The sequence below is a fragment of the Pleurodeles waltl genome, chromosome 1_2, assembly GCF_031143425.1.
Source record: "Pleurodeles waltl isolate 20211129_DDA chromosome 1_2, aPleWal1.hap1.20221129, whole genome shotgun sequence".
Classification (NCBI taxonomy): domain Eukaryota; kingdom Metazoa; phylum Chordata; class Amphibia; order Caudata; family Salamandridae; genus Pleurodeles; species Pleurodeles waltl.
Genome location: NC_090437.1, coordinates 979,663,733 through 979,690,900, shown reverse-complemented (window position 1 = coordinate 979,690,900; position 27,168 = coordinate 979,663,733). Strand labels below are relative to the sequence as shown.

Below are 27,168 nucleotides of genomic sequence, written 5' to 3'. Positions count from 1 at the left end.
CATAAACATTCATTAATAATCTCTAATTAAGACACCTGCTTCAGCAGGGCCTAACTTACATCTTAGAGGACGGGTTACTCCGTCACAACTGTGATGGATATCTCATCTGCCAAAATCTAAATCCCTTTATTTTCAATGGGATTTAAATTTCGGCGGACGGGATATCTGTCACCATTGTGACAGAGTAACACATTCGCCGACTTCTAAATCAGGCCCATGATATGCTGGCTAATGAGATGTGCATTCTTTCACAAAAAATGCTTTAATCTGCATTTTAAATGAATTCAGGAAAAAATATAAACTGCTTGTGGAAAATAAGATCAGGGACATCTCACTATTCCAAGGACCCTAGGCTATGCAGCTGGTGAAACAGTGGCTGAAAGACAGTAGAATCTTGCACTGCTGCTTGAAAGTAGATTCTCAGTTTTTTACATGAATAATTGTCATGATCAGAAACACAAAGTTGCATTTAATGACACACAGTTGAGGCTTCTTATCCCGCTGCTTCTCCGTGCAAATTGCCAGATGAAATATTTGGACCACTGGTGCTATCCCATCTAGACTACTGTAATGTGTTGTAATAAAGACAGGATTCCAACAAACAATTCCAACCAGGCATAATATAGCCTACAACACAAACATTCCTTTGGCCATCTGCCTTATTCCCAGGTAAACGCCTTCTTCTAAACTGTTTTAACTTTGTTCCTGCTGGTGTCACATATGTATGTAAATTCATGTTGTTTGTTGTTGATGTTGAAGATCACCACAAGATATGCATGTTAAAGTATATGATATTGCTATATTTCATTCAAGAGATTTATATTTTTTTGAACATACGTGTGAAGTCAATATGTATGAATGTTGAATACATGTTAGTAAATGGGAAGAAGTGCAAATGGTTAATGTAGATATCAGTAGTACGAATTGTAGGAAAATGCATTACTTTTTCTTTTTTCACAACATTGTATTGGGATCAGTATGGAAAAGAATACTAGTACAAAGGACTAATTCTCTGTGTTTAAGCTATAAATATTGGAAGTGAAATTATAAAGAACTAGAATAGATGTTGAATAAAACAATGAAATTACTTTGGGAAAGACAGTAACAAAACAAATGAGTGCCTATTACTTATTACCCTGTAATGACTTATCCGAGTTAGATGTTCTAGACCCCTCGTGAGAGATACCGCTCACTCACGCAGAACGAAGAATAATAAATGGTGTTGTCTACCTGCATCTGCTTTAGGTGGCTCTATTACAAAGCAGATTTGTAGGTCACTATTCACCAGTTTGAGATGTTGACACAGTATTATAAAGGTTTGACATGAGAGGATTTAACATTTAACAGACTGGCCATTAGTGCAGTCCCAAATTTAGAGATGAATCGGGCAACTCATGCTGTGGGCTGTTTTTCCATAGGCCTGAACTGTGCCAGTTTTGTCTGAAAGTCCATTGTAACCCATATTACTGTTTGATTCTGAGATTTAGGGGATCAACAATGAAGTCCGTGGATATATATGTCCAAATTTGCTTGGGAGTAGGTATTGTTACCAGTAGCTCTAAAGATTCATGATGATCTGTCTTAGCCTGGACACATCTGCCACAATTTGGACATACATCTTAATGGTGGGATTCATATAAGGCCACCAAAATTGTCTTTGAACTAGATCCAAAGTATTCTTGAATCTAGAATGTGCAATCTGAGGGGTTTTATGCATTATCTTTATAAAACTGAGTTTTGTATGATCATCCCATGCAGTAAATGAATAAGCAGAACCTTCTGTGTAGTTCCTCCAATGCGAGAATGTATCTTTAATGGTTAATAATTCTCAGTCATAAATAATGTCATTTCTTTCTGGTGGGTACAATGTTCTTCAATAATAGGATACCGGGTACATTACATTTGGCTCAAGGTGATGTTGAGATAAGATAGTCCCCATTGCAACTGACAAAGCATCTGTTTTCACAAAAAATGAAGGTCTGGATGTTAAAGAACTGTTACATCGGTAAACACCCACTTTAAAAAAGAAAACTCCTTATTTTTCTTAACTCCAAAGCAAAAAGGAGTACCTTTCTTGGTCAGGTGGCTAATAGGTATTACTGGAGAGAAATAGTTAATTAAATGGCTGAAGAAATTGAAAATCCTAAACATCTCTGCATTTCTTTGAGATTAGCTGGAGTAGACCCCTCTCTCCCAAAGCTCCATTTTTAGAAATGATGAAACCTAAGAATAGAAGGTGATTGGGTTCAAAACACATTTTTCTGATTTAACATATAAGATGTTTCATAAACAATGCAACAGCTCATTCATGTGCTTTGTACGTGGTTTAAGGATCTCAGGAAACACAAAAAATTCACCTAGATAAGGCACCAAAATAGTATTTAAGATACCTCTGAATATGTTATTGAATCATCATATATTAAAAAGCAGGAGGAGCATTACACAACCCAAAAGGCATTACCAAATATTGAAACTGGGCATCCCAGGTGTTAAAAGCTGTTTTCTACTTGTCCCCTTCCTAGAGTCTTGCTAAAGTAGAGACTTAACTTTGAGAACACTTTTGCAGATGCCTTTTGGTGCAAAAACACTGATATGAGAGGAAGAGATGTTGATTTCCAACAGTCAACAATATTCAATTCTCTGTAGTTCACACAAAGACTGTTCTCAGTCAGGTTTTCGTATTAAAAGTAGAGGCACCTTCACAGGAGCTACATAGTGATAAATGGACACTTTTTTAAACTTTCCTTTCAAATACACATTTAGCACCTGATCCTCTTTTGGTGGGAACTAATAATTCTCCTGTGAGCACTTTTTGCTTGAGGCATTAGGTCAACAGCACAATCATAATTCTAATGAAGAGGTAACTCCATGTCAGAATGCAGTAAACTTGCATTTAAGGATCCAAAGGGAGTAATGTGCGCTTCCACACTTTTTCAACCCTACAGTCATTCATTCACTGACTATGTGTTGCTAGAAGTAGACCGGAAGAGAGGACAATTGGATAATAGAGAAACAGGGACACTGATTATTGTCACCCTGCCTGGTCACACAGCTGAACTATGTTTGCACTGCTGGAGCATTGATATCTAAAGACAATAGGCAGGAAGCCATTAGTATACTTATAAATCTGACTCCAAAAACTAATTCCTAACATTGCATAAGATATACCTTTTAGAACTCCATGTATTTTTTTACTCTTTACAGTCTTGCAAGAAGCTGTGTTTCCGTAGAGCTGCAACACAATTAGAACATATTCTGAAGTATTATCCATTTCTTACCATAGACAACTACCTTCAATATAATCCGAATAAATTCTGTGCTTCCAATAGTTTTCAATGTGACAGGTTCATAAGCTGCTACAGAGTAAATGTGCATTAGTGCTTTAGTGTTTACTTTACACACAATCACTACCCCACCTTCATCAATACCTCAATAACACATGGGTCTCAAAAGAAAGGTTATCAAAGACTGGGCAAAGATGATAATTTTTTTCTCTTCTTCCATTCTCACATTTGCAGTGCACAGTGCTATTCACGCCCAATCCCAACTATGAATGGGCAAAGGACAACTGCAATTCTTACTGGCCACATTGGGAGGCTCTGCAGCCGGGTGCAGCCAGGTCCTGTGCTCAACTCCATGGGTAAAAATTACACACATCTGCTAGATACCCTGTAAGGTAGTGCACAGTATGCTTGGAAGATATGAGGAAGCCTGTAGGAGGTAGAGAAATAATTTTTAGGCAATTTACCCCCTCTCCCCCCAAAAAAACCTGCTGTTTCAAATTTTCTTAACACAATGGCTTTAAGGCATAGTCTGTAGCATTATCTACAGGTATATGTAATATTTTAACGGTAGTGGAGTCTGTAGTAAAAGCCGTATGAAAAACACAATAAATAAGTTGTAGTGGGACTCTCGTAGGAAAGAGACTGATGGATTTTGGGCGGCAGCACCACCAGGCTTGGGGAACTGAGTCTACACTCACACCGTGTGACAGCTGTTGGCCTAACCCTGTCGGCTAGCTAGCAGCACCTCACCAGAACCCAAGAGTAAAGGTGATTTGTGGAAGCCTATCGCATGACACTCTAAGACTCCTCAGGGAAGATTTGGATGTGAAAACCTTTGTTCTTGGAAAAAAGAAAAAGAAAGCAGATACAAAGGTTTCCATTTTAGACCACTGAGAGTGGTTCTAAGAGATCTTTTTTTTGCTTTTTTAACTCAAATTTTAAACTGAACAACTCTTTATAAAAATGAGGTCCAAGAATTGGCAACTGATGTTGTCAGGGGAGGTGCCCTGAATATTGACCCCAGAATATCAATGGGACACAATATCGGGACAAATCAATACAGAAGTCTAGATTTTCTATACCTAACTCCACATGTATGGTATACATATATCTTCAAAGTATGTAGATGTGGAGTTAGGAATCATAATCTGTACTACTCAATAAGCACTTATGTTTTGATATAATAATGTGCCTTGATATTCTGTCCTCAATATTCTTCTTTCACAATATTCTGGGGGTCAGTATTTAGTTGTACAATTGTCAGTGGAGTAGTTGCTTGAATGTAAGATGCCACTCTTCCTCACTGCGCATTTTCTCATTACAGAGGGAACAGTGTGTGCATGATTGGCTTTCATTTGCCTGCTAATGAATGAAGCACTAAAATTGTATACACTAGGCTTGCCTCAGCTGTGTCTTTCATCACAAAGGAGAATTGTGACATGCCACTCGTTTTTTTTCTCTGACTCTGTAATGGAAAAAAGACTTCAAATAATGGTTTCTGAGGTGTTTTTTTTATGTCAGCAGCACCCTAGCTCTCCATCTTCAATTCAGATGTGTTCATCAGTGTCTGGAACTACATAAAGTTGGTACTGTTGGCGTGGCCAAAATAGTGGCCGGAGCGGACGCTTAATCTGAGCTCTGCTCGTGACCCACCAAAGATCCGACTACTAGCCCGTTCCTTAGACCGCCCGGATGGTCATCTAGGTGCCGGAGAGCCCCTGAGAGCGGCCGGCTACCATCGGTGCCGAACAAGACGCGCGGCGAGTCGGGTAAGAAGAGCGCGGAGCCCACACTAGGCTCACGCGTCGACTGAGTCGGAGCGGCCCTCCCACCTCGCCGAAGATCGTTGGACCCGGTGGCACGGGGAGAGCGGGGCCCCTGAAGGCTGGGTGCCCAAAAAACTAAAGAAACACAACAGAGAGGCAACGGGGGCAGACCCGAGCCCCTACGAGACCTGAGAGGCTGGGAGCGAGCCTCGTGTGCACGTGCTGCGAGGACCGTGTGAAAGTGAGCGGCCGGATTGCCCGGCCATTCAAGGAAGCGACGGTGCGGCTACAGGGCCTCGTCGAGAGCGCACCCCACTGATGCCCTCCTTCCCCCGTGACAGAAATCATACACAGTGCTGGCACATAACGGAGGAAGGATAAAAGGAAAAAAAAAAAAGAACTCAAGTCTGCTGCCAGGAGAAACCTGCAAATAAATTAAGAATTACCACGGAGCAGCAGAATAAATAAGGATGCCTTCAAGTAAGTCAAGGGGACCCTCTCAACGGAGATAAGGAAGGGACTGTGATTTCGTCTCTCCCCTCCCCTTACTTGTTTAAATTATAGTTCCCTGAACACGGGGCCACCATAAGGGATCCGGGCCTCACTCCTTCTTCATTCCTGCACCCCAGTCAAATCTCAGCGTCAGGGAGCAGTGGACCCAACAGCACCGTTTATTGAAAGACTGGTTAATACTGGGCGGCACACCGCAGTGAGGAGATACTGAATAAATGGCAAATTGAATTAAAGAGTTTATCATTTTAAAACTCGACAAGTGAAACAATCCCCCTGACCGCTGCCTTCCAGCAACGCAGGAACAATTGCCATTACCATCCCCAAGGGGGCTATAACACCAGGGACTAGCAGGCGAAGACACCCGACGAGGCGAGAAGGAGGTGGGGGACAGGTATTGCAGGAACGAACAGGGATGAGAGTGCCTGAGGGGGGGCCCTGTGACTTGACAGGCGGCCGGGGCGGACCGCAGCACACAACGGGACCCGGGTTGACGGCAACTCACCTGGCGGAAGACACGGACACGCCGCGGACTACCATGGTTAAACCAAAGCCACCGAGGGCACATGCCAGCACAGAACCAGGGACCCCTGCCGCAGAGGGGGAATCGAGACCTCAAGCCGACGCTCTACATAGGATGTCCGAGACTTTGACCACTCACTCTGCACAATTTGACAAGGTGCTACAGGCGATACTAGACACTAAGGCCTCATTGGAGGGGAAGATAGACTCGGTGGTACTAGAGGTTAATCTCCGCGCAGATCACCGTAAATTGACAGAAAGGGTCAACGCTGCTGAATCGACGCTAGAAATTACTCAACCTGTAATATCTGAAATGAAAGCTCAAATCAGACGAATGGAATCTGAAGTGACACAACTACAACGCAGAGCTGAGGACGCTGAGGGCCGATCACAATGTAAGGTTCCTAGCTGTCCCGGAACGAACGGAGCTTCCCAATGCTGAACTTTTCCTGGAGTGATGGCTAAAGGACACCGTGTTGACCCGAAATGTGTCACCGATGCTGGTGGTGGAGCGGGCCCACCGGGTCCCAGGCGGTCCGCCCCCGCCGGGCACGTCTCCCAGACCGTTGATTGCGAGATTCCTAAATTACAGGGATAGAGATCAGGTGATACAAGGCTTCCGAACTCAGGGTCCTATTCGCTTGGAGAACTCGGAAATAACAGCATATCCGGACTATACATTGGAAGTTCAGCGTAGACATGCCACCTTCACTAAAGTAAAACATGTACTCCGAGACAAGAACATGACCTACTCCCTCTTGTTTCTGGCCCCTTTAAGAGTGATAGACGGGGACAGAACTCTCTTCTTCCCATTGGCGGAGGATGCATGGACATGGCTGCACGCTAAGGGCCTAGCAGAACCAGTGGAGGAGCCTGATGGAAACAGGGAATGGCTGGAACACCGTTCCCGATGAAAGAAAAAAAGAAACACCGGGTTCCAAGCACGCCCATCGAAGCTACAAGCAGCGGACGCACAGGCACAAGCCCTGAAAGAAGCAAATAGGTTCGTGACCACGCCAGCACTATCCAGGAATGGAAATGGGGACACAGACTCGAATTCCTCACGTGGTCACTTAAGCCCTCCCTCGTCGCCACTTACAACCGGCCCCGACCTGCCACCACGCACGGCTGATGACATATGAAATAAAACAGGTGGATTTGGAAGCACCAGAGCTCTGAGCCCTCAGGGACACAAATGAACACCACGAGACATAAATAGCCCTAACAGATTGGCGCAGAGGGGGAAGCTTGAGAACAATGACTCGGATGTGCTATGTTTCCTCTGGCTGCGAGGGTACCAGACCAGAACCCGGAAAAGAAAACCGGATCAACTACTACACCGGGGGGCCGAATGCGGACGAGTATGGACGGGTGTCCGGGCGGCTGAGACTCTCAGGAAGACATGATCATCTATGTGGGCCACGGGCAATCGACGACTCGAATTCTCATCGACCACGCCCTCGCGCCCACATGGGCTACCGAATGGACCTAGATTGGAGTAATGTATTTGCTGGCACCGGTTGTGCTATACAGTTTATTGATGTTTTGGTTATATAAGTTTTATTACACCTTTCCTTACATGCGCCATATGTTCTGCACTCAGAGGGGGGAGGATGGTTGGGGGGGCCCTCGGTTTGGGAGGGGATCTTGACTGACGGAGAGGGGTTACGAAGTAAAGTCAACCTGAAATCATGACTATATATAATATTCTCACCTGGAATGTGAGAGGGATGGCTAATACCTCCAAATGCAGCAAAATATATAATTACCTCAAGCGTCATGCAATACACATTGCAATACTTAAGGAGACACTCCTCACAAAAGACGAACTGGGCAGGGTTGACAGGAAATGGCTAGGAACAATATATGGCACTCAAGCATCGACATACGCAAAAGGGGTGTTGGTATGGGTAGCTCCCGGGGTCCCCTATACAATCAAATGCACACAAATAGACAAGGACGGCAGGTATGTTCACTTGGGGGGAGAATTGGATGGAAAAGAATTGACCATAACAGGAATATATGCACCCAATATTAAACAGGGAGATTTTTTATTATGCGTCTATGCAGCCCTATCATGGGATCCGTCAATACCCAGCATTTGGGAGGGAGATTTCAACTGCGTTCCAGGCGTAAATATAGACAGATTCCACCCTCCCCTCCAGGGCACTCAAAGTAAAAGACTCTCCCAAGTGCTGCAAACCTGGCTAACAGAGAGGAGACTCCATGATGTTTGGAGGAACTTACACCCCACAGACAGGGAATACTCCTTCTTCTCCCCGGTACACCAACTCCACACCCGGATAGATTTGTTATTAAGCTCCAGCGAACTCACTCAACTCATGGACAAAGCATCATACCTAGCTAAAACTATATCAGACCACAACCCCCTAGTTACTACAATGCGATGGGGCAGGATAGTGGCACGTATTCCTACCTGGCGCCTGCGGCCTTCCCTATTACGGGATCCCCCCTTTCGTGCCGAGTTAGCAGAGGGTATAGAATCATACTTTAAGATAATCGCAAAATCGGCATCATCGAGAGCAATCGAGTGGGACGGGCACAAAGTGGTAATACGAGGTTTATGTATGTTGGCGTCAGGCGGAGTCAGACGCACGTTGATCGTGGAACTACATTGTGTAGAGGGGAGACTGCGGGAGGCGGAGAGGAGGGTGGAGGGAGGCGGGGAGACATGAAAGAAGTGACTGAATTAAAAGCGCAGTGGACTGAGACTGATGCGCGCTTGAGGAAATTGGACTACCGGCATTATACGGTAAGATTGCATGCCGAGGGGGACCGATCCAGCAGATTGTTATCATGGCTGGTAAAGGATGAGCAACAACACTCCACCATAAACGCCATTTGGTTAGACACGGGTGACATAGTCAACACACAATGGGAGATTAATGAAGCCTTTAAACAATACTATGCCACTCTGTACAAAGCAGGCCCCCCCGTCGGAGGAACAGTTAAGAGAATTCCTCCTGACATCCCAACTGACCCGCTTGACGGAAGCACAACTATTAGATTTGGAAAAACCAATAGAAATAGACGAGATCCAGCAAGCCCTGAAGCAAATGGCCCATAATAAAGCCCCAGGTGGAGACGGTCTCCCAGCAGAGTACTATCAGGTTTTCTCAGCACAGACGATAAAACCATACCTAGAAAGGCTACAAGAGGCATATGAAAAAGGTCACCTCCCAGAATCACAATGAGAGGCAATCATTGTGGTCCTCCACAAAAAAGAATGTGACCCTCTGGATGTCCGGTCCTATTGTCCCTTATCTTTGCTGAACATTGACTGCAAATTGCTGGGGAAGGTGTTGGCAAACCGTCTCCTCCCGATGATGGCGACATTAATTCACCCAGATCAATCGGGTTTCATACCCAGTCGCAGTACTCATATCAATATCAGGTGCCTCTTAAGATTAATAGCTGAGACACCGGAATCAGACCATTCAAGAACGGCGGTCTCACTAGATGTAGAAAAAGCATTTAACACGCTAGGCTGGGCATACCTGATGGAAGCCCTTAAATATATGGGTTTTGGAAACACATTTACGCGATGGGTAGCAATGCTGTATGCAGACCCGAAGGCAAGAGTTAAGCCAGGCGGGATTATATCATAGAGGTTCACGATCAGCAGAGGCACCAGAAAAGGTTGCCCATTATCGCCACTCCTGTTTGCATTGGCAATCGAACTGCTCGCGGCTCGGCTACGATGTGAGGCTCCACACTGGGGTATTCTCGATGGGGGTGAACACAAAATTATCTCCCTATATGCAGACGATGCATTAATATACTTACGCAACTGATCTGAATCCCTGCTAGACCTACTACAACTACTAGATATATTTGGGGACATATCAGGCCTACGTGTAAACTGGCCAAAATCATGTCTGTTTCCATTGCAACAGATTCCGAACCCCCATAGAGAAACCTCCCCTGCACATAATTTACAATGGTGTTACACCACCTTCAAATACTTGGGAGTGCAAATATACCATGAAAAAATTGACCTCAAAGAGGGAAATTTAGACAGGACGATTAGATCTATAAGAGGCTCGATGCCCTTTTGGTGTTCCCCCTAGGAAGAGTAGCAATAGCTAAAATTATCATATTAACTCGGATCCTATACTATCTGTTGGCCTTACCGCTAAAGCTCCCCAAAAACTACTTTGCGCCTTTGTCCAGTCTGCTGACGGATTTGATATGGAATGGAGAATGCTGCCGTGTGGCGCTAGCCAAGACTTATATGCCACTGGAAAGGGGGGGGCTGGGAGTACCGCAGTTCGAATTATACTACGCGGCGGCACAAATACACTGGATCATGGACTGGATATGCAATCCAAACGGCTCAGAGGGACAAATGGTGTATACCCAGCTGGGACACCTAGATGTATTCAGGTGGCTCATAGGCCAAGAAAACCCACTGCCCCGCAGTAATATTCTGATGGGAGTGGCGGAATGGGTGTGGCGCCGATACGTGATGATGAAAGGGCAGACAGCATCATAGTCACCCAAGATCCCATTGCTCGCCTTCCCTGGCGCAAATAAAATAAAAAGACAGTTTAAATTATCTACCTGGGTCGACAAGGGTGTACAAACTATTGGAGAAATATTCAGGGAGGGACACTTCCACTCGTATGAGACACTGGCAAACACACACGACTTAGAAAGGGGCGAATTTCTCACACACAGAGCATTGCAACAGGTAGTGCGCAATACATGGGGAAATGGCAATAGCGAACCACACACATCAACGGCACTTCACGAACTACTGTTGGGCATGGGCGAGCAATCGGACATATCTTGGATATACAAGATACTACAGGATTACCCAGAGGAGATACAGCCACAGGCTAAAATCAGGTGGGAAACGGCCGTGCTATCACCATTACCCACGCAAACGTGGAACACAGCGATCGCAACTACACGAGAAGTATCGCGAAATGCCCGTTTCCGATACACCCAATTAAATTACCTACACCAGACATTCCTCACCCCAGCCAGGATAAAACGCATGTTCCCACAGTCAGCCCCAGACTGCCCGAGATGCGGGTCCCTGGAAGCTGACTTTTTACATATGACGTGGAGTTGCCCACCAGTACTCCGCATATGGCTGGATGTAACGACGCAGACGGCTAACTGTTCGAGATTGTCCTTACTCCCAACTCCGGAATCCTGCCTATTAGGGATGCGCCCACGGCGAGGAAAGGACAGACAGAAACATCGGTGTGCCGACCTTGCGTTCGTTTTACTCAAACGATTAATAGCGATACAATGGAAATCGCCCAGGGCACAAGATATACACTGATGGACATCAGAACTACTGCACTGGGCCAGGGCAGAAGCGCAAATAATACACGAAATGCGCGATAGCAGGATGGAAATCAAGGGGGCGGACACATGGGACTCCCTCATAGAGCAGCTGGAACAAAAAGTTTACACCCGACCTCCGTGAGCTAACACCACTCCAGTTGCATATATATACACAAATCATCTCCTTGCTCAGTTCGGATTCCCCTAGCGATGGGTAGCTCACTTCCTTCCTGCCCCTCCTTGCTCCCCTCTTCCTCCTTCCCCCCGCCCCTCCTTCCCTCTTATAAGCTCCGGCCCCCGCAACACCTCCCCCCACACAATATGGAACATATGCCGGATCACTGGCACACGATAACTCTTTTAAATGGCGCTTCACTGTTAACTTTCTTTCTCTTATTCTTCCTTCCTATTATTTTTTAATGTTAATCGAAAGATCTGCTAAGTTATCAAGCAGACAGTAGAGTTATCCTAGATGTAAGATGGATCGTCACAATAACTCGAAGTTATGTTTAAAGCATTGTAAAGTAGTTGATAAAATCAATAAACAGATTAAAAAAAAAAAGTTTGTACTGTTGACCTCTGAAGAAGCCATGGCCCTTTTAGCTGACAATTTACTATAGAAATTAAACTTAGACCAATAGAATTAGGGCCTTTTCACATCGAAGCGCAGCAAAGTAGCTGAAAATTGATTAAGATAAGGTTGAACGCTACAGTATGGACTGTACCCTTTAGAATCATAGAAAAGATTAATATTCACCTACTAAATTTTCTGAATGATCAGTTTGGCATTGTGGAGAGGCTGCATATCCCACATGTGAGTGGTGGTGGGTCTTTCTGTTTGTGGATCTACAGGCTCTGCATACGTGCCCATGTGCTTACCAACCATTAAACGGACCCTAAAGCATGACAGGACAGTATTTCTATTCATAGTGATGTTGTTGATGATGTCAATAGCAAAGTTATATGAGATGTAAACAGTGATGTCATCAACTATGTTGTTTGTGATATAATCTGTGACCTAGTGGGTGATGATTGACAGAAAAATAAAGTTTAAATCAATTTAAATAGTGTAGAGTTTAGTTAGTCAAATATATAGAAAGGAGTGCATCCAGGTCAAGACAGTGTTTTCTTGCCTACCTTCTTGTATTGCGAAAGAAAATTAGGTAAATCATGTATTCCCCCATCACAAAATCAAGCAGGATGACCAGCATTTAGAAAGCAAAGCACAGCTTTATATTTTTTGGTGAAAGTTATTTTGAACCATATTTCCTGACCCCGGTATGTAGGTGGGCTCTATAGGCATTGCAGAAGATTCATTTGTGAAATACTCAAGTTGACTCAAGATCCTCTTTCCTCTTCATTACAGCATCTGTAGTATGATTCCTATTTTAAAGGAGAAAGCAGTGTAGGAGGCTGGACTGGCTTGTAGTGAGTACCAAGGGGTACTTGCACCTTGCACCAGGCCCAGTTATCCCTTATTAGTGTATAGTGTGTCTAGCAGCTTAGGCTGATAGATAATGGTAGCTTAGCAGAGCAGCTTAGGCTGAACTAGGAGACGTGTGAAGCTACTACAGTACCACAAGTGTCACTTGCACAATATCATAAGAAAACACAATACACAGTTATACTAAAAATAAAGGTACTTTATTTTTATGACAATATGCCAAAGTATCTTAGAGTGTACCCTCAGTGAGAGGATAGGAAATATACACAAGATATATATACACAATAGCAGAAATATGCAGTATAGTCTTAGAAAACAGTGCAAACAATGTATAGTTACAATAGGATGCAATGGGGACACATAGGGATAGGGGCAACACAAACCATATACTCCAAAAGTGGAATGCGAACCACGAATGGACCCCAAACCTATGTGACCTTGTAGAGGGTCGCTGGGACTATTAGAAAATAGTAAGGGTTAGAAAAATAGCCCACCCCAAGACCCTGAAAAGTGAGTGCAAAGTGCACTAAAGTTCCCCTAAGGACAAAGAAGTTGTGTTAGAGGAATAATGCAGGAAAGACACAAACCAACAATGCAACAACGATGGATTTCCAATCTAGGGTACCTGTGGAACAAGGGGACCAAGTCCAAAAGTCACAAGCAAGTCGGAGATGGGCAGATGCCCAGGAAATGCCAGCTGTGGATGCAAAGAAGCTTCAACTGGACAGAAGAAGCTGAGGTTTCTGCAGGAACGAAAAGGGCTAGAGACTTCCCCTTTGGTGGACGGATCCCACTCGCCTTGGAGAGTCGTACAGAAGTGTTTTCCCGCCAAAAGAACGCCAACAAGCCTTGCTAGCTGCAAATCGTGCGGTTAGCATTTTTGGATGCTGCTGTGGCCCAGGAGGGACCAGGAGGTCGCAAATTGGACCAGGAGGTATAGGGGACGTCGAGCAAGACAAGGAGCCCTCTTAGCAGCAGGTAGCACCCGGAGAAGTGCCAGAAACAGGCACTACGAGGATGCGTGAAACGGTGCTCACCCGAAGTTACACAAAGGAGTCCCACGTCGCCGGAGACCAACTTAGAAAGTCGTGCAATGCAGGTTAGAGTGCCGTGGACCCAGGCTTCGCTGTGCACAAAGGATTTCCACCGGAAGTGCACAGGGGCCGGAGAAGCTGCAAAAGTCGCGGTTCCCAGCAATGCAGTCTAGCGAGGTGAGGCAAGGACTTACCTCCACCAAACTTGGACTGAAGAGTCACTGGACTGTGGGAGTCACTTGGACAGAGTTGCTGGATTCGAGGGACCTCGCTCGTCGTGCTGAGAGGAGACCCAAGGGACCGGTAATGCAGCTTTTTGGTGCCTGCGGTTGCAGGGGGAAGATTCCGTCGACCCACAGGAGATTTCTTCGGAGCTTCTAGTGCAGAGAGGAGGCAGACTACCCCCACAGCATGCACCACCAGGAAAACAGTCGAGAAGGCGGCAGGATCAGCGTTACAGAGTTGCAGTAGTCATCTTAGCTACTATGTTGCAGTTTTGCAGGCTTCCAGCGCGGTCAGCAGTCGATTCCTTGGCAGAAGGTGAAGAGAGAGATGCAGAGGAACTCGGATGAGCTCTTGCATTCGTTATCTAAAGTTTCCCCAGAGACAGAGACCCTAAATAGCCAGAAAAGAGGGTTTGGCTACCTAGGAGAGAGGATAGGCTACTAACACCTGAAGGAGCCTATCAGAAGGAGTCTCTGACGTCACCTGGTGGCACTGGCCACTCAGAGCAGTCCAGTGTGCCAGCAGCACCTCTGTTTCCAAGATGGCAGAGGTCTGGAGCACACTGGAGGAGCTCTGGACACCTCCCAGGGGAGGTGCAGGTCAGGGGAGTGGTCACTCCCCTTTCCTTTGTCCAGTTTCACGCCAGAGCAGGGCTAAGGGGTCCCCTGAACCGGTGTAGACTGGCTTATGCAGAATTGGGCACATCTGTGCCCAAGAAAGCATTTCCAGAGGCTGGGGGAGGCTACTCCTCCCATGCCTTCACACCATTTTCCAAAGGGAGAGGGTGTAACACCCTCTCTCAGAGGAAGTCCTTTGTTCTGCCATCCTGGGACAAGCCTGGCTTGACCCCAGGAGGGCAGAAACCTGTCTGAGGGGTTGGCAGCAGCAGCAGCTGCAGTGAAACCCCAGGAAAGGCAGTTTGGCAGTACCAGGGTCTGTGCTACAGACCACTGGGATCATGGGATTGTGCCAACAATGCCAGGATGGCATAGAGGGGGCAATTCCATGATCTTAGACATGTTACATGGCCATATTCTGAGTTACCATTGTGAAGCTACATATAGGTAGTGACCTATATGTAGTGCACGCGTGTAATGGTGTCCCCGCACTCACAAAGTCCGGGGAATTGGCCCTGAACAATGTGGGGGCACCTTGGCTAGTGCCAGGGTGCCCTCACACTAAGTAACTTTGCACCTAACCTTTACCAGGTAAAGGTTAGACATATAGGTGACTTATAAGTTACTTAAGTGCAGTGTAAAGTGGCTGTGAAATAACGTGGACGTTATTTCACTCAGGCTGCAGTGGCAGGCCTGTGTAAGAATTGTCAGAGCTCCCTATGGGTGGCAAAAGAAATGCTGCAGCCCATAGGGATCTCCTGGAACCCCAATACCCTGGGTACCTCAGTACCATATACTAGGGAATTATAAGGGTGTTCCAGTAAGCCAATGTAAATTGGTAAAATTGGTCACTAGCCTGTTAGTGACAATTTGAAAGAAATGAGAGAGCATAACCACTGAGGTTCTGGTTAGCAGAGCCTCAGTGAGACAGTTAGGCACCACACAGGGAACACATACATATAGGCCACAAACTTATGAGCACTGGGGTCCTGACTAGCAGGGTCCCAGTGACACATAACAAACATACTGAAAACATAGGGTTTTCACTATGAGCACTGGGCCCTGGCTAGCAGGATCCCAGTGAGACAGCGAAAACACCCTGACATACACTCACAAACAGGCCAAAAGTGGGGGTAACAAGGCTAGAAAGAGGCTACTTTCTCACACACCCCCCCCCCCAAACGAAGGACAATAAGGCTAACCTTGGCCAGTTGAGACTTTATTGTCTAAGTGGTGATAAGTAGAGAGTAGCTCTGCAATAGACTGGTTACTCCCTTTATCATCCACTATATGGTTACTTCCCTGTGGGGATGTAAACCACCCTGTTTGAAGTTTTTTAGCTAAGTAACAATGTAAAGATGTATTTTCTGAGTTTCTATCAGTAAGTTTTAGTTTAGAGCAGTGGGAATTGTCCACTGAACCTATTTGTAGTGATGGAAATGCCAGACAGGGATGCTGTCTCAGAAAAGCCATAGCTGGGCAAAAACTTTCTCCATATGGCTGGAAGAGAGAACAGGGATGCTGTTTCTCTTGGGTTGGAGCAGGGCAGGGATGCTGTCCTATGAGCTCCACACTAGGGCAGGGATGCTGTCCTAAGTGTTGTGAGGCAGTGCAGAGTTTCTGCACTAAAGTTTCTCTGGGAGGGTTGGAGGGATGCTCCATGTTAACTAAAATGGTGCTCTTTTTCTCACCAATGTTAGTTATCCCACAGAGAGGTACTTCTACCTCAGGGTGTACAGTTTTGCCAACTGATGATTCCCTTGGAACAGGTGCCACCCCAGGAGAGGTTTCTCCCACCACAGGAATGGTATCCTGAATGGTAGGGTGGTTAGGGGATACTGTGATACCCCTTTTACCTGTTGTTGGAGAGGGATCCTGAGTTTTCAGGCCTTCTCTCCTTTGCTTTTTCATTTCAGTAGAAATGAGAGGGAACAATTCCTCTGGGATACCCAGCATGGCTGCATGGGCATAAAACTCTACATCAGCCCAACCTGAGGCCTCTAGGTCATTACCTAAGAGACAGTCTACAGGTAAGCTAGGTGATACCACCACCTGCTTAGGGCCAGTAACTCCACCCCAACTAAACTGAATTATAGCTAAGGGAAGAAACTTAGTGGAGTTATGGACATCAATAATCTTATACTGTTGTCCAATGATGTGTTGATCAGGGTGCACTAGGTTTTCAGTCACCAAAGTGATACTGGCACCTGTGTCCCTGTAGGCCAAGGCCTCAACACCATTTATTGAAACTGTCTGCCTGTACTTATCCATTGTAAGGGGACAAGCAGCCAGTGTGGCAAGGCCAATGCCACTAGGTGTGACAGAAACTGTCTTGGGACTGACTACCCCAGTTTCTACTATGGACCCATAAGTGAACCCAACTACACCCTTAACTTGACTGTTGCCAGCAGTCCCACCACTAGTACCACTACTGCTAGGGGCACTAGAGCTTGATGTATTAGTGGTGGTAGGCTCAGGGGGTTTATCTGGACAGGACTTATCCCCTGGCCTATGGCCTCTATTTTTACACACAAAGCACCAAGGCTTTTTAAATTGTGTAGGTTGAGAAGAAGAGGAAGAATTTGTTTTATCCCCACCCCCTGAAGAGTGTTTAAGATTTGAAGTGGGATCTTTGGTTTTACCCTTATCCCCATGCTTATCTTGAGATTTTTCACCATCTTTCTTCTTAGTGTTCTCTTTGTCACCCCCTGTATGAACTTTTCTGTTCACCCTTGTTCTGACTCATTTGTCTGCCTTCTTTTCCAATTCTTGGGGAGAGGTCAGATCAGAGTCCACCAAGTACTGGTGCAACAAATCAGACACACAATTATTAAGAATATGCTCCCTCAGGATCAAGTTATACAGGCTTTCAAAATCAGTAACTTTACTGCCATTTAACCACCCCTCCAAGGCCTTCACTGAATGGTCAATGAAATCAACCCAGTCTTGTGAAGACTCCTTTTTGGTTTCTCTGAACTTTATCCTGTATTGTTCAGTGGTTAAGCCATAACCATCCAGGAGTGCATTCTTAAGTACTGTAAAATTATTGGCATCACTTTCTTTCACAGTAAGGAGCCTATCCCTACCTTTTCCACTAAATGATAGCCATAGGATAGCAGCCCACTGCCTTTGAGGGACATCCTGTACAACACAGGCCCTCTCAAGTGCAGCAAACCACTTGTTAATGTCATCCCCCTCCTTATAAGGGGGAACTATCTTGTGCAGATTCCTGAAATCATGCTCTTTTGCAGGATGACTATGGGGAATACTGCTGCTGCCACCATGGGTTTCTAAACCCAACTTCTGTCTTTCCTTCTCTAGTTCTAAAGACTGTCTATCCAAATCCAGCTGTTGCTTTTTAAGCTTCAGTCTGGTTTGTTCCACCCTCAACTTATTGAGTTCCCTTTCTAACAATCTGTCATCAGGGTTGGTGGGAGGGACATTTCTAGATACAGAGGTATGATGGGAATGAACAGAAGGAGACCTGTCCCTTACAGAGGGCACCCTAACAGCTTGCTGACAGTGTAATGTGAGAGCACATCATCTGTATGATGTGACTCCACCTCAGTACCAACTATGCTAGACTGTCTTGTAATGGGCAGGCTAAGAAGTTTCTTTCCTGAACCTTTTCCTGGGGGAGTCCCTGGATCAGATTGGGAACCATAAGCTACTTTTTCAACAGATGTGGCCCCTTTGGCCTTATCTTGTTCTCTAAGCATGTTAAGTAACAATTCCAAGGAAGGATTCTTCCCTACACTCAAACCTCTCTCTATGCAGAGACTCATTGCTCCTTTCCAGCTAAGGTGATCATATGCAAGTTTGGACAGATCAACATTTTGGCCTGTGCCAGACATTTTTAGAGAGAGTTAAAGTGATAGATAAAGAGAAAAAAGTTTGTCAGAGCTTTTTGGAAAGACAGAAAAAACTTTTTAAACTTTTAAGAACTTTTTGAAAGTTTAGAAGTACTTTTCAGCACTTTAGAAAAGAGTGAAAAGAGGAAATGCAAAACTTTTTAGCTATGTGTACACACACTGAACTTGTTTTGTATATTTTTCTCTTATGAAAAGTACAATGACAAGAGTGGTAAGTAGTCTCAAAGCACTTATCCCACCGCTGCACAACCAATGTAGGAGGCTGGACTGGCTTGTAGTGAGTACCAAGGGGTACTTGCACCTTGCACCAGGCCCAGTTATCCCTTATTAGTGTATAGGGTGTCTAGCAGCTTAGGCTGATAGATAAGGGTAGCTTAGTAGAGCAGCTTAGGCTGAACTAGGAGACGTGTGAAGCTACTACAGTACCACAAGTGTCACTTGCACAATATCATAAGAAAACACAATACACAGTTATACTAAAAATAAAGGTATTTTATTTTTATGACAATATGCCAAAGTATCTTAGAGTGTACCCTCAGTGAGAGGATAGGAAATATACACAAGATATATATACACAATAGCAGAAATATGCAGTATAGTCTTAGAAAACAGTGCAAACAATGTATAGTTACAATAGGATGCAATGGGGACACATAGGGATAGGGGCAACACAAACCATATACTTCAAAAGTGGAATGCGAACCACGAATGGACCCCAAACCTATGTGACCTTGTAGAGGGTCGCTGGGACTATTAGAAAATAGTAAGGGTTAGAAAAATAGCCCACCCCAAGACCCTGAAAAGTGAGTGCAAAGTGCACTAAAGTTCCCCTAAGGACAAAGAAGTCGTGTTAGAGGAATAATGCAGGAAAGACACAAACCAACAATGCAACAACGATGGATTTCCAATCTAGGGTACCTGTGGAACAAGGGGACCAAGTCCAAAAGTCACAAGCAAGTCGGAGATGGGCAGATGCCCAGGAAATGCCAGCTGTGGATGCAAAGAAGCTTCGACTGGACAGAAGAAGCTGAGGTTTCTGCAGGAACGAAAAGGGCTAGAGACTTCCCTTTTGGTGGACGGATCCCTCTCGCCGTGGAGAGTCGTGCAGAAGTGTTTTCCCGCCGAAAGAACGACAACAAGCCTTGCTAGCTGCAAATCGTGCAGTTACGTTTTTGGATGCTGCTGTGGCCCAGGAGGGACCAGGAGGTCGCAAATTGGACCAGGAGGTAGAGGGGACGTCGAGCAAGACAAGGAGCCCTCTTATCAGCAGGTAGCACCCGGAGAAGTGCCAGAAACAGGCACTACGAGGATGTGTGAAACGGTGCTCACCCGAAGTTACACAAAGGAGTCCCACGTCGCCGGAGACCAACTTAGAAAGTCGTGCAATGCAGGTTAGAGTGCCGTGGACCCAGGCTTGGCTGTGCACAAAGGATTTCCGCCGGAAGTGCACAGGGGCCGGAGTAGCTGCAAAAGTCGCGGTTCCCAGCAATGCAGTCTAGCGAGGTGAGGCAAGGACTTACCTCCACCAAACTTGGACTGAAGAGTCACTGGACTGTGGGAGTCACTTGGACAGAGTTGCTGGATTCGAGGGACCTCGCTCGTCGTGCTGAGGGGAGACCCAAGGGACCAGTAATGCAGCTTTTTGGTGCCTGCGGTTGCAGGGGGAAGATTCCGTCGACCCACGGGAGATTTCTTCGGAGCTTCTAGTGCAGAGAGGAGGCAGACTACCCCCACAGCATGCACCACCAGGAAAACAATCGAGAAGGCGGCAGGATCAGCGTTACAGAGTTGCAGTAGTCGTCTTAGCTACTATGTTGCAGTTTTGCAGGCTTCCAGCGCGGTCAGCAGTCGATTCCTTGGCAGAAGGTGAAGAGAGAGATGCAGAGGAACTCGGATGAGCTCTTGCATTCGTTATCTAAAGTTTCAACAGAGACAGAGACCCTAAATAGCCAGAAAAGAGGGTTTGGCTACCTAGGAGAGAGGATAGGCTACTAACACCTGAAGGAGCCTATCAGAAGGAGTCTCTGACGTCACCTGGTGGCACTGGCCACTCAGAGCAGTCCAGTGTGCCAGCAGCACCTCTGTTTCCAAGATGGCAGAGGTCTGGAGCACACTGGAGGAGCTCTGGACACCTCCCAGGGGAGGTGCAGGTCAGGGAAGTGGTCACTCCCCTTTCCTTTGTCCAGTTTCACGCCAGAGCAGGGCTAAGGGGTCCCCTGAACCGGTGTAGACTGGCTTATGAAGAATTGGGCACATCTGTGCCCATGAAAGCATTTCCAGAGGCTGGGGGAGGCTACTCCTCCCCTGTCTGCACACCATTTTCCAAAGGGAGAGGGTGTAACACCCTCTCTCAGAGGAAGTCCTTTGTTCTGCCATCCTGGGACAAGCCTGGCTTGACCCCAGGAGGGCAGAAACCTGTCTGAGGGGTTGGCAGCAGCAGCAGCTGCAGTGAAACCCCAGGAAAGGCAGTTTGGCAGTACCAGGGTCTGTGCTACAGACCACTGGGATCATGGGATTGTGCCAACAATGCCAGGATGGCATAGAGGGGGCAATTCCATGATCTTAGACATGTTACGTGGCCATATTCGGAGTTACCATTGTGAAGCTACATATAGGTAGTGACCTATATGTAGTGCACGCATGTAATGGTGTCCCCGCACTCACAAAGTCTGGGGAATTGGCCCTGAACAATGTGGGGGCACCTTGGCTAGTGCCAGGGTGCCCTCACACTAAGTAACTTTGCACCTAACCTTTACCAGGTAAAGGTTAGACATATAGGTGACTTATAAGTTACTTAAGTGCAGTGTAAAGTGGCTGTGAAATAACGTGGACGTTATTTCACTCAGGCTGCAGTGGCAGGCCTGTGTAAGAATTGTCAGAGCTCCCTATGGGTGGCAAAAGAAATGCTGCAGCCCATAGGGATCTCCTGGAACCCCAATACCCTGGGTACCTCAGTACCATATACTAGGGAATTATAAGGGTGTTCCAGTAAGCCAATGTAAATTGGTAAAATTGGTCACTAGCCTGTTAGTGACAATTTGAAAGAAATGAGAGAGCATAACCACTGAGGTTCTGGTTAGCAGAGCCTCAGTGAGACAGTTAGGCACCACACAGGGAACACATACATATAGGCCACAAACTTATGAGCACTGGGGTCCTGACTAGCAGGGTCCCAGTGACACATAACAAACATACTGAAAACATAGGGTTTTCACTATGAGCACTGGGCCCTGGCTAGCAGGATCCCAGTGAGACAGCGAAAACACCCTGACATACACTCACAAACAGGCCAAAAGTGGGGGTAACAAGGCTAGAAAGAGGCTACTTTCTCACAAGCAGGATATTTATATTTTACATTTTCAGATGCGGTAATGACAGCCTGGACCCCCACTAGATATTCTGAAAAAATAACCCAGCACTTTGCACAATGGATCTCAAATGTTAACTTGGTTCCACTAGAATAAGCCGCTTTCTTTGCACCGTACTTTCCAATTGGTAAAACATGCTGTGGCCATTGAAATATATGTTAAACTCCAGCTAAAAACATGTGTATCTTTTTAGAATGTCTAATGCTTTCTTTTGCCTGCAGTGTGGAGTTAAGACACACCCTTGTTTCTTTCTTTCGATAGGATATCGACCCAACAGATAACAGCAGGTGGTGCGAGTACATCATGTATCGTGGACTTTTAAGGTTTGTCAGTTAACACTATGAAGACTGCTATTGGGTGTCCTTTTTGATTAAACCCTTTTATTGTGGAAAAGCAGATGGTAATGTGATGAAATTTTTTCAATGTAGCTAACAGGATAACGCTGTGTACGTCATTGTTGTGAGATATTGCTCAAATGATGCAAAAGAGGCTGCTACACTTGACATGTAATTTAATTTGGATTGCACATTTAGGTAACATTATTTCTAAAAAATGTTCTACATGGCATGTCCCTATGTAGATCAGGCTAAGAGGACCTCAAGGTCTTTCCACACAAAAAGCATCAAGACAATCCAGCACCACAAGTAATTTGTCACAGGTTGATCTCTGGAGGTTCTCACTCTGAATCTTTTTTGTATCTTTTTTCAGGTGTAGTCTCTATCAATGTCATTTTTCACCACCTAGAAAAATAAAGTTCCCCGAAATCTGGGTCTGGGATGCAAAGGAATAAACCTAAGCTGATGCAGAGTCTGTAAAACCTGATGCATTGGCCCAAAAATGGCGATTGATCGAACAACTTATAATGAATTGATGCTTTCAATGACACTCTTGGCACCAGTGGGAGAGAATTAACCTAATTACCTAAAAACTTTACATAAAAGCACAAGATGTAGTAGTATCAAAGGAAGGAAAATAAATTATGCCAAGTGACGAAGTGCTGCCATGATACATTCTTGTCAGCACTAACAGCAGCTCAGCTCTTGCTGGGCCGTTGCAGACAAAGCATATTGGTGAAGCTGAGCAGTCTCTTAGTAGAGAATTAGGAAGCTCTTGGTAATTTCAATCCATCCAGATACTAAACATTCAGAGCATGGAGTAGGGACAGGACTCATTTATGTCCTGGAGTTGATACACAGCCAAGAGAAGCTGAGGATCAGAAAGGTGGGACCATGGGTGATTTCAGGGTGCCATCTTATTGAGCGACACTGCAGTAAGGGTACAGGTCTTTGAAAAATACAAAATAATGTGGATTCAGCTTAAACTAGACCCCTCAGCAGTAAATTAATATTTAGTAATTTGGCACAAAAGCATGTGTTCTGTTTGGGGTATTCCTGAAACCCTTTTAGTGCTGAGGCCTTCCACTACAGTGGTGATATTTTTTATATTTGGATAGTTTGCGCTTACGCCTTCTTGATTTTTTAAAAATATATCTAGGTCAAATTAGCTTCTTGGTTTCCTACATTTACCAGATTCCAAAGGTACAATGAGGTTTGTGGTTTCCTCAGGCAGGAACCTACAAACTGGCCAACATTTTGAAAAAGTTCTGTGTAAGAAATGTGCAATTCTTTTCTAAAAATAACTAAAATCACCATCTTTCCCAGATTTTAGAAACAGACTGAGTTGCAAAAAATCATTTTCACCACAGTTTTTGTAAATTTCTAAATGGTGGTCAATATTTCCTGTTTTGGTGCTTTCTAATTCCTTGCAGTTTTGGACAAAAGAGGTGTGGAACGCATGTGCAAACCAAGAACCGATACATTTGTGAGTGAACAAAAAACTGAATTAATAAATTAGCCATTATTGTAGAACAGTCATGCTGGCAGCGGCCCGTCTGTACAGACTGAGTGGCCACGCCCCTCTACCTTTTTCCTGATGTGAAGAGTACCTGTCATGCTGAACAAAAGTCAGCCTGCCAGATACTCGTCTGGTTCAGGTCAGGCAGTCAGGAGTTGGGCATGCGCTAAATGTGCAGACTTCTGCCTGTCTGAGCTGAACTGTGCTGAAGAAGTCACAGCCCTCTGGGCATGACCTTTTTAGCTTAGCAAAGGTGCCTCAAGGCCCTCCCCCTCATGACGAAGGGGAACGTTACTGATTGCTTTGGACCGGGGCGCTTCAGTTTTAAGCCGTGAAGCGCCCATGGCAGATGTCAATCAGTGACACTTTGTCACAGAGTGGGATGGAATCAGCAGTCTCACTGACCCCATCCCACTCTGTGATGAGTTGTGACAGCTGTTTTCACTCATTGGCTGACCTTAGGCCAGCCAATGAGGGAAGGCAGCAGTCCCAACCCTCCTGGGATCTCTAGGCCTTCCCTGTCAGAACTGCTGAGGTAAGTTTTTTTTAATGTGAGGTGTATGTGTGTGTGTAAAACGAACCCTCTGCCCCTCCCCTACCTCTGATCCAGCTGCCCTTGAGTGGATCTATTTCCAAAGCACCTAATCACTAAAATCAAAAAGAGTAAAAATGCAAATAGGTAAAATGTAAATCTGTGGCAATGTTTTTGTCTTTAGGTTTTGCCCTGATGTTCAAACAAACAAAGTAATAGACTGTTATGTCTGTCAGACTCTTTTGGTCACAGACATATGTTATTGGTTGTCTAAAAGCACACAATACCAAGAGCCATCAATCAAACTGCGGCTTATACTAATTTTTAATTGTGTTTGGCCATTCATCAATTCATATTGTACAAGTTAATGAATGAAAATGGGTATGATGGAAAGCTATCTATTTTGAAATGTGGTCCTAGAAATATCGCAGCATTCCCAAACAGTCCATAATAACAAATTCAACCAGAGGAGTTTGGTTGTAGTGAGTTCTGTTTATTGTAGGAATGGACATCAATGTGGCAAGATGAGTATGGTTCCACACTCACAGCCAACACGTGTTTCATTACACTTGTGAATTTTTCAAGGCTGTAAAAATACATAGAAACATGTATGACAAACCTAATACACAGGTCTGGAGGATGATAGCATAACGCCCCCAAATATAGAAAAATATGTTGGTGTGTTGTCCATCAAAAGAAGAGGTAGATGGTAGAGCACCCCAGCAAGCAAAAGAGGGAGCCAAGTGATTATAAACCATGTGATTAGTTTGTGACAGAAAATAAGACCAGTAAAAAGTGTGAATACAAAAAGAGAAAATGTGCATGTCAAACGCACAATTATGCGGTCCGAACCATCATCATCTATTAGGTAAGTAAGACATGCAAAGATAGACTCTATTGGCCCAAACCAATGTGGATTGAGTTGATCACTAAAGTGATCCGTAAGAGGTGCTGATACTAGCTAAAGTGATCTGAGCGCGATACCCTAAGCAACCGAACCAGAAAGTCAAAGAAAAAAGTAAGAAAATACCGTATCTACCTCAGTAAAAGACGTAAAAGTCATGAAATCATCATCAAGCAAATATGTAAGAGCACTCCAGTGTCTGAAACAAAACAAGTAACAACACAGTCGATAACGGAAAAAAGAGCCTCAGTGAGAAGTATGTGTAGATGAGCAAAAAACTACTCACCTCACTACTGCTAAATATGACAAAAGGTAATTAAGAAACCAGTCACTAATTCATGTGGCAAAAGCAAACGGTAGTCTATACTGGAAAAATGACCATGATAAGTCCGAACCTAGAGGGGAGGGAGAAAAAGAGAAACTAAGGCAAAGTAAATATAGCCAAGACTAAGTAGTAATTAATACCAAACGAGAAGAAATAGGCCTAGTAGTGATAATGTAAAAAAAAAATTAAAAAGGGCCTAAAACACCCTGGCAGAACGGTTAGTGCCAAAGAACTATAACCAGCAGTTCTAGAGAGTGTGAGAAGTCTCCTAAACACACCAAGGGTCCCTAATCTGGTAAAATACTCGTGTGGCTAGAAGTAGAAATCAGTGCACAGCCAAACAGTAGGTAATCCGGAACCACATAGTTAATAAAGCGACTGGATATGTAAACCCCCGAAAATGTGATGTATTGGAACAAACCTAGAGAATATTGCCAAAAATTCACAAAAAATTGTCAAATCAAACAGTAAACGAACCGCAACAGAGGGGGGAATAACGTAGACTTATCGGACAAGTTAACGTCTACGATATATGCATAAAAACACCTCGAAATGAACTCACCTAATGTATTCTCAGAACAAAAGAGTGGCGTCCATAAAGTATGTGGACGCCGCACAGGTCAGTTAAATACCTTGTAAAAACCAAAAATGGACATGACTCGTATCAAAGTAAAGACCAAAAAGCGTGGCGTCAATCTTTCAACATGTCAAAACAAGCAGTAAACGAACTGCAACGGGAGGGGAAGTTAGGGGGGTACTGGAGACATAGAAGATAAGGTAACCGCTACAATATATGTATAAAAAGAGGGAATGAGTACCCCAAAATGAATTTACCTAATTTGTCCGCAGAACAAAAGAGTGGCGTCCAGAAAGAGTGTGGATGCCGCACTGGTCAATTAAATGCATTGTAAGATAAAAAATGGACAAGACTAGCATCGAAGTAAAGACCGAAAAGCGTAGCGGGCATCTTTCCACGTATCCCAAAGTGGAACATGCACTCAGAAGGAGGAGAAATCCCTCTTAGAGCGAAACAACATAATTGCAGGGACGGAGTTGGTAAAAATACTAACTCCATATTAGAGCTGTGTGGGTAGACGGCCAAATAGGTGATTGAATGTCCATTATGGCACGTAATTGCTCGGCAGAAAATCCATAAGGGAAATAACATTGAAGAATCCCAAAGCATAGGAGACATGAAGATATAAATTAATCCCTCTAAGAGCGAAATATCGTAATTGCAGAAAAGAAGTTGGGACTCCGTACCAAGGCCGTGTGGGTAGACCGCCTAATAGGTTATTGAACGTCCATCATAGCACGCAGTTGCTCTGCAGATAATTCAAAAGGAAAATAAATTGATGGATCCCAAAGCATAAGCGACAAGAAGATATAAAAACATAAAGACAGCACATTGATTAATGAATAAGCTGCCCCATTAGTGGATGGCAACACACAGTGGGCTGTGTAGTGCAAAACTAGTGTGTACAAAATGGGACGTCACAAGTGAGAATGGCTAGTGGTGGCCGATAGTCCATAGTGGTCAGAATGAGACCAAGAAGACCACACAATCCAGTCGGAACATACCAATAGGG

The 27,168-nt window shown here is 44.9% G+C and overlaps 1 protein-coding gene across 1 annotated transcript in view; it reads left to right on the top strand.

Moving 5' to 3' along the window:
* The window catches only part of CWH43 (cell wall biogenesis 43 C-terminal homolog), a 460,620-nt gene that overhangs the window by 392,898 nt on the left and 40,554 nt on the right, over positions 1-27,168 (top strand). Inside the window, exon 14 of the mRNA XM_069201483.1 lies at positions 22,226-22,287. Within this exon, the coding sequence (XP_069057584.1) occupies positions 22,226-22,287 (62 nt within the window). The remainder of the gene's footprint in view (positions 1-22,225; positions 22,288-27,168) is intronic.